This window comes from Copadichromis virginalis, linkage group LG1, assembly GCF_057382275.1.
Source record: "Copadichromis virginalis isolate Kocher_CV1m ecotype Utaka linkage group LG1, C_Virginalis_male_GT1.1, whole genome shotgun sequence".
In the NCBI taxonomy this organism is placed as follows: domain Eukaryota; kingdom Metazoa; phylum Chordata; class Actinopteri; order Cichliformes; family Cichlidae; genus Copadichromis; species Copadichromis virginalis.
The window spans coordinates 4,987,074-5,000,636 of record NC_140618.1 but is presented as its reverse complement, the minus strand read 5'-3'; the positions used below and the strand labels follow the sequence as shown (position 1 = coordinate 5,000,636).

The window sequence follows — 13,563 nt, the reverse complement described above, 5'->3', positions numbered from 1 at the left end:
TTCATTTTTAGCCGAGGACAGTGTGGCTTTATGCGTGGAAACATTTGTCTGTCGGTCAGCTTTCGTCCAAATTCAAATAAATTATATGACATTGGTTTTCTCTGCTATTATTCTGCACAGACAAAATTGCTCCCTGAATGAGTAGGAGTAATTCGGAGCACACCAGTTCCACTCTTTTCTCTATGGAGTCCTGTTCATTAAAGGAAAAAAGGTGCTGTCATTCTTCAGGAAAAGTTTCTTTCTTTTGTCCACTTCACAGCAGAAGGTCTCGACATAAAGAGAGCCAGCACACTGAGCAGTTCTCAGTAATGAAACTCCCACACTGAGATCTGCTCTAATATGGTTAATTCTGTAGGAAAGGAGCTGTCCGACCAGACAAACGGTTGAGCATCCAGTTGGATTCAGCCCTGTTCTGTCTCACTCACCAACACATCTCCAGTGTGTTCTGTTCTGTGCCGCGCCGTGCTGTCTGCGAGTGTGTCCTGCATGAAGGACAAAACTAGCAGTGCTTGCCAGAAAGAAGCAGCACCCAGCATTTTACTGTTATAGCATCCAGGACAAACAGGGCTACTGACTCACCAGTTATGAATGAGTCGAGGGGCTGCTGGTTAAACTCTGTCTGCTGCTTGTTTGCAGTAGATATGAGTGTTCACTAACCAAAGTGTCATGAAGGGTAAAAATATGCATTTTCTTTTTCTTTGTTTTGTGTCACTGACGTGACGAACAAACACCACAGTTCTTTATTAAAGTGCATCTCATGGCAGACTGATCAACAGAGAGACTGCAGTGAGGGAACATGATAAAACCAGCAGAGCAGAGACTGACTATTATTAGCCTGCTAGTGTTCTGCTATTGTTAGTTTATTGTACATTCTGGACTAATTATCCTGCAGAGCTCAGTTTGCTTGGCATAGAGGACAAAAAAGCAACAGTGTATGTGACCTCAGCTGGGGTGACTGCATGGATGACTTGAGAAAATATTTCTTATTGTGTCTTTTTGCATGTTCTCTGAATAGAATTGTTTTTAAAGCTAAGGATGTGATATGAAGCTTTTCCCCTCCTGCACTCCTGTCATCGATTTACTTCGCAGTCATTGTATTTCCTTGAGTCTCAGCTAGGAGCGAGTTCTTAAAACTAACTGAAAAGATAAGAAACTAAGCCAAACTTTCGTACTGTGTCCCCTCAGGGCCGCTGGTTCTGGCGTGTGCGTAGGAACAGGGTTCTGGATAACTACCCCATGCCAATCGGTCACTTTTGGAGGGGTCTCCCTGGCGACATTGATGCTGCATATGAGAGACATGATGGCAGGTTCGTCTTCTTTAAAGGTAAGCAGATAATACTGGTGCACATACCGATGGATGAATGCTTCCTATTCTGTAAATGATGACTATGATGACTTGTCTTGCACACTCATGCTGTTACTATTCTTACATGTATTCTCTTTTTGTAAAGGATTTATGTCACCTTGATACCAAATATGAAAAGTCAAATGGGATTAATTCAGTTTATTGCTTAGTAACTGTAAAGAAAAATGCATATTAGTGGATGTAAGCTTGCAGTTTTCAGCCTCCAACAATCAGTGGAAACAGCGGAGATGACTGATTAGATTTTGGTAAAAAGAGGTCAAAGGTCAGGGTCCCTTTGACCGCACATCCATCCCAATCACGAATGTGCTAATGAATGACTGGAGGAATTTATTTATTTATTTAATTTGGCACAACCATTCACTTAGACTCAAGGCTGAACTGATCAGATTGTAGAGGTCAAAGGTTAAGGTCAAAATTCATAATAAAAGAATTCATGCATTGGGCATTTATAACAAGGCATCCAGGCTTGAGAAAGTAATTCCAGGTTATGCAGTTTAAAAAATAAAAAGATAAAAGTTAGATAAAGAAGATAAGCGATGTGAGATAAACACATCTGTATCTAGTGTGTAGGTCCAGGTGTTATCATAAATCAGTCTGTCTTGCTAATGTCAAAGTTGAAATATTCTATTTGTTTCACCTTTATAGATCAGGTATTTACTTTTTCTGGACATATGGACCATAAATATATCTCACATAAACATGTGCACTCTCGTGCATAGAAAACAAAAAAACCCTCACATCTGGTTTCTTTTTTACAACCCGAGTACAGTTTCAATCCATCATATGAGCAGTAAAACTGACTGCAGCTTTTTCTATCTTCTACAGATAATGTTGAAGATATCCTTAGTCCCACTTCCTTAAGAAAGCAACAGTACATAATGTGTTCACCATGCTGAGTATTAATCTTTTTTAGAACAGCTCATTATTTTGGCACAGACTCTGAGAGCAGCTTGTCTTTTACAACAGCGAATAAAGTTGAATGAAAAAAGAAGAACTCGGCTGCTTGATTCTGGGTGCTTCGGGCTTTCAGGCAGCTGTTGATAATGAGGAGAATGATGTCATCGGCAAGACTCTGCATGACATTTGGCGAGAAGCCATTAAGCAAAGGAAGAGTGAGACAAAGGAAGAGGAAAGAGGGAGGGAAGAAAGGAAACTGGCAGAGTATAAGATTAAGGGGGACAAGCACAACAATAGGATGCCTATTATGAACACCTGTATTTAAACCCATCGCATCAGTCAATGCATTTACTTTCTCTGGTGGTGACTAAAGCAATCACTCATCACTGTTGTGCACAAGTTCTTGCAGACTTGTGAAATAGAGTTTTCAATCATGGGCCAAGAAACAAGCACAGCTTCAGGCACAACCAGCTGATCTTAAGACAAGCCCACATCAGCTGATACCATTCAACACCTCCAAAATCCAAACCTCATATTGCCTGCACTCTTTATGGTGCATCTGCAAGCCACTTCTCAACCCACCTCAACTCAATCCTAAGTTTTCATGATACTTTGACTCAGTGACATATCTTTGTGATTAATGAGCAATATTATGTGCTACTACTTTGAATTGAAATACTAAAACAGGTTTCACTTAAATTGTGTGTCAATGCTGATGAATTTTGTGGCTCCAGCTAAGACATGTTTTGTTATAAACTCTGGATTATAGTAGTCTCGACCGTTGTAGCTACAAATAATGGCCCAAAAGGATTTTCTTCCTTTGGTGATTTTGGGATCTGAAATGTGGTTTTGAGTAATAGTTATGGCAACTGTTTTAATTCAGACACCAAATATTAACACTGTACATGTTTTTACATTAGCAATAAACTGAACTGTTTTTTGTTTATTATTTTATATCCAAACTAGAAACTAGAAGCACAGAAAAGCCAACCTGACAAATCAAACTAAAGCACAATGGAGACAGTAAAGAAACCCTGACACACAGTCTAGAGATCTGCTCATGCAGAAAAATTGCTGTTTCTACCGCTCCACCAGCCCTTCAATCAACCTGTAAGGCTCCTGGGTATATTTTTTCATCACTGCCCAATTTCTACATTCGAGCTCATCGCTTAAGCCAAAACACAAAGTCTTACGATATTCTGCTGTTGTACAAATATCCTGCATCTGTGCATTCTCTGAAATACAGTAATACATGGATGAATTGATGTTTGCATTGTACTGATTTACTGTAGTGTACTGTAAAGTAAATCTTTACTGTAAGCCAGTTGCACAGCTGTTGTGTTACCCAGAGGTTTCCCTGCTGCTCTGGTCCAAAACAAGGCCAGCTGTAATAGAAACAACATTCATCCCTGTAGAAAAAGATTTCCAGGGGAAAAAAAGGCATCGGATTTTTATGTCACTGAAGTGCTCTGGCATTGCCTTGAAAAGCTGTGGAGTAAGTCATGGGATTTTACATGAGGGCTGTGCACCGCAGGAACCCTGGGAAGCATTGCGTCAACCTCTTGTACTATCCAGATGCTGAGTGTAGAGCTTTCTTTTTAAATGAGGAGCAAGGGGCCAGAAGTGGGTGGATGGATGGGCGGGTGAGGGAAAGGCAGAATGAAGCCAAAAGGAGATGTAATGGTGAAACACAGTCCCCCTGTCAGATACTGTGAGAAACAATAAAACGTTGCCTTCAGCAACAAAATGTGCTTTAGCCTGACATGAGACAAGCCACTCCTTGTGCATAATTACAGGCCAAACCCAAACTCTGTAATCAGGGATGTCGTACTCACTTCTGCTGAGTTTTTTTTTGATTGCTTGCCAATAATCCATTATTGCATTCTTATTATTTACAAGTGTGTGTAAATGCTGGCTTGGTTTGTGGGACTGTTCTTATCCGTAATTGCTAGCAAATTAAACATGTGTGCACGAGCATTCTCGAAGGTTTATGATGTGTGGGTAACCATATATATGTCATATACAATGTGATTGTGTGTGGTAACATTTTCCATATAAGGGTAAGAGTGGATAGGGGAATGCTCCAATGTATACATCAGAAAGCATCACATAAAATTTCTCTCCTCTCCTCAGGAAACAGATTCTGGCTTTTCAGAGAGGCTAACCTGGAACCAGGCTACCCACTTGAGCTAGTCGATTATGGTATAGATATTCCCTACGACCGAATAGATACAGCCATCTGGTGGGAGCCATCCGGCTACACTTACTTCTTTCAAGGAGACAGGTAATATAGCCCTATACTCTGTCTGAGTGACACTGAACTGTGAGTATATTGCATTAAAAGGATATCAGTAGTTTGGTTGCTTTTGGCAAGTTCTTGCAGGGTCACTTGACAAATCAAATGTTTAATCTAAGGAGTGTTAAACACAATAGGGTCATGTTTATCACTGTGTAGCATCTCCTTTGTTTAACAACAGTCCACAAATGTGTGGGAACTGACGTTTACAGACTCATGAGAGACCGCTTGCTGAAATTTTCAGAGAGGAATATCGTCCCACTCTTGTGTGACGTGGGATATGAGCTGCTCAACAGTCCTGGGCCTTCTGTGTTGTACTGTTGGTTTCATGATGTGCCAAACATTTTTAGCTGGTGACTGCAGGCAGCCCAGTTCAACACCCAGACACTTCTACTACAAAACCTCCCTTTGTAAGAGATGCAGTATGCAGTTTAACATTGTCTTCTTGAAATATATAATTTCTTCCCTTAAAAAACAAAAAAAGGGCATCTGGTGGGAACATTTGTTTCTGTAAAAACTGTAGAAAACTTTCAGTGGTAATGGTGCCTTTTGATGCCTTTAGGCTCTCCTGGTACACAGTCATGTTACCAATCTGTTGTCCGTTAGCCTAATTAGTTGCTTCACCTGTTTTTTCTTAGTCCTACTTGCATTTCCAGCCCTTTGTTGCTCTCGCTGCATTTTTTCCGAGATATATTAATGTCCTCAAATTCAAAATTTGCTTTTTCATGAAACAGTGAAATGTGTCAATTTAAGAATTTGATACTTTGTGTTCTGTTGTTAATAAAATTAGTGTTTATGAGCAAATTATTGCATTCTGTTTTTATTGAGGGCAGCAATGTCTTGAAAAACCTAGTGATCAACTTGCACTCGTCCCAGCTACAAAGGTCAACAGCAATTTGTTGATTGGTCCAGCTTTGTTCCAGACTGGAATATCTCACCAGTTAGATGCTAAATTGCTACGACATCTAGTACAGACCGTCATGCTCCATAAATGATGAATCTTACTCATTTTGGCAGTCCACAGACTTTTCCTCTGTCACTATCATGATATCAGTATCATGATTGTAGTGAATTCACTCTCATCCTGGCTGATGTGAGATGGATTTCAGACATTGACTCCCTAGATTTTATGACCAAATACCAGCAGAAATAAAACTGTAAGAACAGCCTTTTTTTCACTCATCTGTTTTTATTCTATATAGAATAAAAATCTACTCCTTTTGGAAATCATGTTTCAGTTACTCAGAAGCCATCCATAAACCTTGTTGTGAGCTGATTGATGTAGGAACTATTTTTAACTGAACTACAGCCCGTAACCGTACCACTGTGCAGAAAAGCTCATGTCAAACATACTTTATTTTCACTACCATGAAGTGAGTGGTTTGACTTTGGTGCATGAAAATACACGCCCTGAAGGTTTATGTGTACAGAACGCTCACAGCATATTAACTCACAGAACTACAAGTATTCTGTGGAAGCGGTACTGTGATATGCACTCTGTGCAGACCCAGCATGTAGTGTACTGAGGAAGACGTCTGCTCTGTTCTTGTTTAGACAGTTGATAAACAGTATCAACCTTCTCCCGCTTTCTGTCTTCAGGTACTGGCGCTTCAACGAGCAGTCTCGCTCAGCTGACAGAGGCTACCCGAAGTCAATCAGTGTCTGGGGAACGTCAGTGCCCTCTAATCCCAAGGGGGCCTTCCTCAGCGATGATGGAGGTGAGCGGTGTGGTTTCTGTGTATGTGTTTGTGTTTGGAAAGGGGAGAAGAGGGTTTGTGGCAGACTGAGACATGCCTGAAACAAAGAATCAGGGTGTGGTCAGTCATCAGGAGATGGGGGAGGGTGTGGGTGTGATTTTGAACTGACATGTGAAATGCTTCTGGCTTTACTGTGCATTATTGGAGAGGAGTGATTCAGTGTCTTGACTCCTAGGGATGCAAATTTATAGTTTATGAGTTTCATGTAATTGAATTATTTTGAATTCTATTCTTGTCAATTTGAATTATTTTTTGCTCACTATTTGTTTAACTTGGTAGCTGACTTCTATTAAGAGTTGTTGTGCACACTCTTGTTGAGATAATTTATGAAATCACTGATTTCATAAAACGTGCTGTCTTTAGTGGCTGTTCTTCAGTTGAATGGTGTTCAAAAGCAACATCAATTCATAAATAATAGATGAAAACTAGACCAAAACTGCATACTTTTATAGCATACAGTTTGTACTTCCACCTCTTTGTTGATTAAGAGAGTGCAAACAGGGATTCTTCATCTGATTGCCTCATTGAAGTCCCTCAGCTTGTTAGTTTTATTGATTTTAATACTATAATAATCCAAAAAAGGTGATTTTGAGCTTTGCTATGATTGGATTTATTGAACATTCTGGGTGGGGAGTTCTTTTTCTTTGCAGATATGTTAGAAATAAGCAATTATTGGACTGACAGTAGCCACTTGAGTAATTTTAATTGCCTCAACTGAACACAGAGAGAATTTAGAGTAAAATATTGAAGTTATTAAAGCAACAGTTTGACTTTTTGATAAATATATTAATCTTATTTTTTTGCCAAGAGGCTCAATATAATTTAGATTTTTTTTTTAAATGATCATGTTAGCGTAGCTCAGTATAAACCTTCAAATTATGGAGAAACCACCTACTTCTCTCTAATGGGGAACAAATACAGACTGTTATTCTCTCTAAGATGTACAAATATCTTGTTTAATCACGTACAGCTGTCAGTTATCTGGTAACTCTTTAAAGATCTCTCAAAAACTCTAATTATTCTTTTAGTCATGCTTTAACATTCTTTGTGGGCTCATCTTTTCTCCATTTATATTTCAGCATACACCTACTTCTATAAGGGTTCCAAGTACTGGAAGTTTGACAACCACCGTATGAAAAGCGAACCGGGCTATCCAAAATCCATCCTGAGAGATTTCATGGGCTGCAGCGTGGACCTGGATCCCGACAGAGACACGGACACAGACTCGGGCCGCAAATACCCAGACGTAAGCCGCCCGCCATTTAACCCCGACGCAGGACGTGACGGCGACAAGGGCAAAGACCGGGACGGAACAGATCGCGGGGGAACGGACAAAGACAAAGGCTCAGACGGTGACAAAGATCAAGACTCTCGCGAGGGACGTGAGGAGAAGACCAATGAGGTGGATGTGGTACTGAAGGTGGACGACAGCCAAGAGCGGACCATGAGCATCCTGATGGTAACCATCCCACTGGTCCTGGTGCTGTGCATCCTGGGACTGATCTATGCCATCATCAACACGCTGCAGAGCAAAGGGGCACCACGCCTGCTGGTGCACTGCAAACGCTCACTTCAGGACTGGGTCTGACCCCTGATGTTAGGTCTTTGAACGCTGAACTTGATTTAAACCTTAGATGCCCCCTCCTCCTCTAATCTAGCCCTCTTCCCAGTGATCCATCTGTCTCCAGTCTCTGTGCTCAGTGGCTCCTGCAGCTCTGTGGTAGTAGATCCATGCAAATACTGTAATGATACATACACACAAACTAGACGCGAGCGTAACTTATGTCTTACATTTTCAAACACACACACAGACACACACCTCTCTAACCTCCTCCTGTCTCCCATGGTGCTCTACAATGCAGTGACTGTAGTCTATTTATATGAGAGAAGTTTGCACATAGTTTTGTTCTTTTTGTTTTGGTTCATTTTATGTGACTTTTTTGTTGTTGTTGTTATTATTACTTCTAAAGCAGGAAGGCCGGTCTATTCTCTCTCACATCTCTGCTCCGCCCTCCTCCTTCCCCTAATCTCCGTAGGGGCTTTTTCCTCGCTAATAACCTGACATCAGCTTATGCTATCTCAGTTGCCACAAAAGGAAGAAATTTAAAGCATTAAAAAGATTTGTAGACAGGCCACAGTGCTTCAAGTGGGGTCCAGAAGGGTTCTTTCCTTCCTCTCATCAGCTCCGTGTTTCTTGTCTTTCCTTTTCTCTGCAGGAGAATCTGTGAAGAGGTGTTTTGGGACCTGCAACGAGCTCAGATATTATTCTCTTTGACTCTTGTTGATGGTGATTAGGGTGTGATTGTAAGTCTGAAGGTTAATTCAGAGTTCAGATTGTTAGTCAGAGGAGGGCAGGTTTGTTTTTAAACCATTAAATCTTATTGTTGCAGTCTCTCCTATTTATGTTAATAATAACTCTGTATTCACTGTGAGATCTGAGAAGGTTACATGTATATCAGTCAAACAGGGTTTAAACAAACAAGATAATAAAGCCAGAGCTGTGCGGCTATTACATACTTTTAATTTCTTGTAACCTTCTGGTGAACATATTATTTATTTAGACAATGCAAATTAGTGAAAAAAGACATTTTGCTAGGTATATGATACAGTAGCCTAAGACTGACAATTGGCTGTTTAACTTCATTGACAAACAAATCGATGCACTCTGCAGACACCCAGTGTTGCTCTGTCTATGTCTATATCCACTTTTGTCTCCGGAAAAGATTTAGTTTTCCAGTCCGGCAGCTATAAAAGCTTTTAAGCTTTTCAACCTCACTCATGTTTTTTATGCCAGTAGACAGAATTAACTAGCAACACAGTCACATAATTCTATAGATAATTCTAGATAGAAACACTGGCACTGCAAATAAATTAACCCTTTAAGGTCAGATGACTAATGCCTTCCATATCTTGTGTTCACACTGATGGACAGTAGGTCTGCCTTCTTTCTTTCCCTTATTTGGAAGCTTGTCTTGTTAAAGAGCTCTCTGGCTGAAAGGATAAATAGACTATAAAGGGGACCTCTTCCTTTAGTTCTCAACTGTGGGGCTAATTCTCAGAGATCCTCTTTTATGTCAAAAATAAGACCTGTCCTTTGTGCCGTGAAGGAGACGGACTAATAGTTAATGAACAAAGTCAGCTCACTGTGAAATAACACAGGAGGGAGAGCATCTGGGTGTGCGAGAGACATAAAAGGGGGAAACAAAGCTAAGGCTGTTACAGAGCATTCACGGAGTGCAGCTCGTCTACCATGCAGTACATAATGCATCTTTTACTGCTAGTATTTTTTAAAGAGACTTCTGGGATGATATGCAGTCTTACTGTAAGCACCAGGGTGGGCTCAGGCCATGAGGGCTTATGTGAACACAGACTAATCCTCCTCATCAAATAACAGCAGGTGTGCGCAAATGCCGTTAACCTCTAAACTAAACTTTGACCTTACTGAGTCAAAACAGTCGGCTTTCGTTTCATCTCTCAAGAAGGCATGCACAGAAAATTGCCTCTTTATTACACGGAGTTCTCAGTCTTTGTCAGTGCATTCAGACACACACTGGAAAATTGGTGTAAAACGGTGACTACGCTGATAAAGAGTCATGAAAGGCTAAAACCAGGTGTGGTGACCTTTTCAAGTCAACATTTTTCTTAATGGCAGCAATTTATCTCATCGTGATGAGTTTATGCCTGAAGATAAGGCATAAAATGAGTGTGTGAGTGAAAGTATTTAGAAGTTTGATTTCAGACATAAATTGGAGGAAGGTTTATCTGAAGTAGCATTTAGAACTAAGCTGCCACTCTGACCTGGGGGGTGGGGGGTTGGCTCAGCTCACCCAGCTCAGGTTACACAAATGGGGAGGGTATCGAGAGTCTGAATTTCTTGCAGCTGAGAAAAGGAAAGGGGGAAGGAGGACTGAGGGAACACGCCTGACCTCGGCTCCCTGAGCTTGCAAAGTTTAGATCTCAGGAATAAGGAAGGGTGGGAAGAAGGAGGAGACAAAGAGAAGAGGGAGAGAGAGTTGGCAACAACCCATGTGACCCAGATTCCCTTGCAAGTTCAGCAGCAGTGCTGGCCAAAGAGGAAACTTTCGCTTAGAGTAGGTGACAGGCCTCGTTTAAGAAAGCTTGTCAAAGTGTTTCACTTGTAGTTTTGTATAAGCACATGCATGCTTTAGAGCCTCCTTATTGGCAGCATTCATACTTATTTTCCATGGATCCAGTGCTCATGTCAGTGCAGGTGCAAAGCCATTTCTGCCTCGGTGCCTTTTAATAAAGCCCACATTTCCACAGGTGAAGAATCAAATATTCTAAAAGATTTTGAATAGTAGTTGGGGTCATTTCTGTGTTGCGGATAATATGGCAGACAGTCATGGGAGAATTTTTCTGTAGAGCATTGTCATATCCAAAACAATGTTTGGTGCCAGCTTTTTGCAGTTCTTGTCATTTTTTGGCTGAAATACATTAAACTTCTAAACTGGACACCAGCACTCTGTCCATGGATAAAGGTGTAAGTGCATTGGCCTAACCTGATACTGCTGTTCTGCTAGGCCTCCCACTAAGAGAAGATAGGGCAAAGTGAGACACCTAAGTAGTCAGACCTGAAGTTAACAGGATACCCATACTGAAAGGAGGAAAAGGAAGAGCAAACTCAGCCGTCACCAGAAGTCTGGAGATTGATCTGAGGCAGGTCGATAGCAGTTGCCAGGAAACGGTGTCCCGTGTCCATCCCTCATCTCCTCATCATGAAGCTTTTGTGGGGAAGGAGGGGTTGGCGGACGCAGCTAATCAGCTTTAAAAGCACTCCCTCCCCCTCTCCTCTACTGTCCTGCTCTTCCATTTGGTCCTTCAGGCACATCAATGAGCGTTCAGACAGCCCAGCGTCTGGACAGGCTCAGAAAGTGCCTACTCATTGCGCTAGACACCCAGTTGTTTATGGAGTTCTTCTTTATTAAGCCTCCTATTCTCCTCTATAACCTCCAAACAGAGAGCCCACAGGGAGTTAACCACTTCAAAGCTAAAGTAACCACTTCAAAAGTCTGAAAGAGAGGTCCAGTGCACCTGAGTTTGCCTCACGCAGAAACACAGTTTTGGTGATTCAGCAGTTTGAGCGATTTTCTGTGAGGGGACACTGGCGGGTTTAATACAGTTTATTTGTCTCAGGACACCAAGCAGAAGAGAAGTATTGAAAGGTTAGGAAAGAGATCTGTAAGATTGATTGATGCCTGTTTGTGTGCATGTAGAGGTGTTGAGTTAATCAGCTCTCCTCTCTATAAGCTAGGCCTGTGTTCTGACTGTAAATCTCCCACACGCCACGTCTCTCCACGCTCGGCCCAGCCCTCAAAGCCCGAGGGGATCATAATAAAAACAATGGCCTTCTCTCTCACTCTCTTTGTCCTCCCCCTATTTTCTGTCTCTCTAATACATACACACTAACACATTATTGTCACACACAACAAAGCTTGCTAGTAGATCCACCTACTTGTTCAGCAACTTTTAACATGATTTGCTTTGATTTTTGTTGATGTCACATTCAGATTCAAAGCTTGCAAAAGCTGAAGTTCATTTTGAAGTGCATACCCTTAATGCAAATTTTAGGTAAGGTTAGGATATGCTGATCTCAGTCTGAGCTTTCATCTCTCTCAGGATGTGTTTCTGTAAAGACTGCACGTTAAGCATTTCTCATTCAACCCTGATGTTTTGTTCTTTTTAATGAACATCTGTTAAAATCTCCACAATCGGTCTGAAGCCAGGTTGTATTGTAGCCGTGTCTTCTCTCTCCACACAGTGTGCTTTTTAGCTTGCAGCTTCCCACTGTCACAGTGTATCTCTGCACTGCCTAATCACTGCAAGCTTCAAAAAGTCGTTGCATCAGCCCTGTGCAAAACCCAAACTCTAGGAGAAAAAACAGATTAATAAATAACGAACTAAAAAAGATTAAAACAAAATCTGTTGGACTTGACAGACTGTTTTCCTGTTTCAGTTTGTCTTGGGTTAACTTTGTGGCTTACAGTGACCCCAGCCAAGGGGATTGTGGGTTGTCCAGATGCTTCTCTCTTTTCCCAGAGTGCATCTCAGCTTGCTCTCTGAGCCCATCCACTCTGAAACCACTCATCTGAAATCACCACTCGGCAAACCCGACCGCTCAGCTCGGGAATGAAACAAAAACAGCACCTGACAAATGACTTTCAGCATCCGTCTGCAGCGGATCAGCTCTCGTCGTGCTTCAAACAGACACTGAAACTGTTGAGTAACTTAGGAAAACTGTTTCCATCCACTAACTGCAGCTACTATAGAGAAGAGTATATTTTGAAGGATTCAGTCACTTCTGTGCTGACCATCGATAATGAACCATGGCATCTCACAGCATCTCTTTTCATTACTGCCGGAGTAATGTTTCAGTGATTTTCTGAAAAAAAGAAAGAAAAAAAAAACAAACAGAAAAAAAAACCTTCAACCCTGCGTGGGACTAGATGGAAAAAAAAAAACTCTGTTTGTCTTTGATCATTTGTCTTATTTTGATTTGATTTGTGCATATTTTTCTCTCCAAACTTGATTTGTTTCTGTTAATAACATTCCAATTATTTTAATTTTGGGGGGTTTGGTTGTGTTTTTATTTTCTTTAGAAAATGTAAGATTTTATACATTTGTGTTGTGTGTTCACCTCTAGTAGAGTGTGTTAACAAGCCATGCTGGACATGTACACATTAAAATTTTCCTCTGAAAATATACAAATTTGTGTCTTTGTTCAGTTTGTGTAGTGACTGCGGCAGCACAACCTACAATCCTGCACAACTGCATACAGTACACACACCCTCTACTTTCTTCCTGCGGTGAGGTCACTGTCCATAGGGCCTTGCTTCCTGTCTCACACGGGACAGGCAGCACAACGGCCTTATGGACCCAGGGAAGGGAGGATGAGAGAGGGGAGGGGGGCATGGCAGATTGCCAGGAAACCATGTGAGCAAGAAGGAAGTTAGCAAGCAGTTTTTAGAGGCCTTATGAAGCAGCACAGGCAATGTTGTCATCACACAGAGAGGAAATTTCATTGTTCAAAGCACCACAACACAAACAGCAGAACTGCAGCCTGACAGCAAACTTTAATGAGATATTTCTGTGCAAGCAAGTTGTCTGCAAGACTAAATAAAGTGACACCTACTCTCATTCATGCAGGTGTAATTGCCCCAAATTCTTGCTACACTCAGAAAATAAAGCACCTTATTGTACCTTTAGGGTTACAAAAGTTTGCCACAGAA

The 13,563-nt window shown here is 41.3% G+C and overlaps 1 protein-coding gene across 1 annotated transcript in view; it reads left to right on the top strand.

Annotated features, from left to right (window-relative positions):
- mmp15b (matrix metallopeptidase 15b) overlaps positions 1–10,216 on the top strand; it is a 31,179-nt gene extending 20,963 nt beyond the window's left edge. Inside the window, exons 7-10 of the mRNA XM_085432767.1 lie at positions 1,186–1,324; positions 4,397–4,547; positions 6,159–6,277; positions 7,396–10,216. Coding sequence (XP_085288893.1) covers positions 1,186–1,324; positions 4,397–4,547; positions 6,159–6,277; positions 7,396–7,904 — 918 coding nt within the window. The 3' untranslated portion in view covers positions 7,905–10,216. The remainder of the gene's footprint in view (positions 1–1,185; positions 1,325–4,396; positions 4,548–6,158; positions 6,278–7,395) is intronic.
- Positions 10,217–13,563: the final 3,347 nt, after the last annotated feature.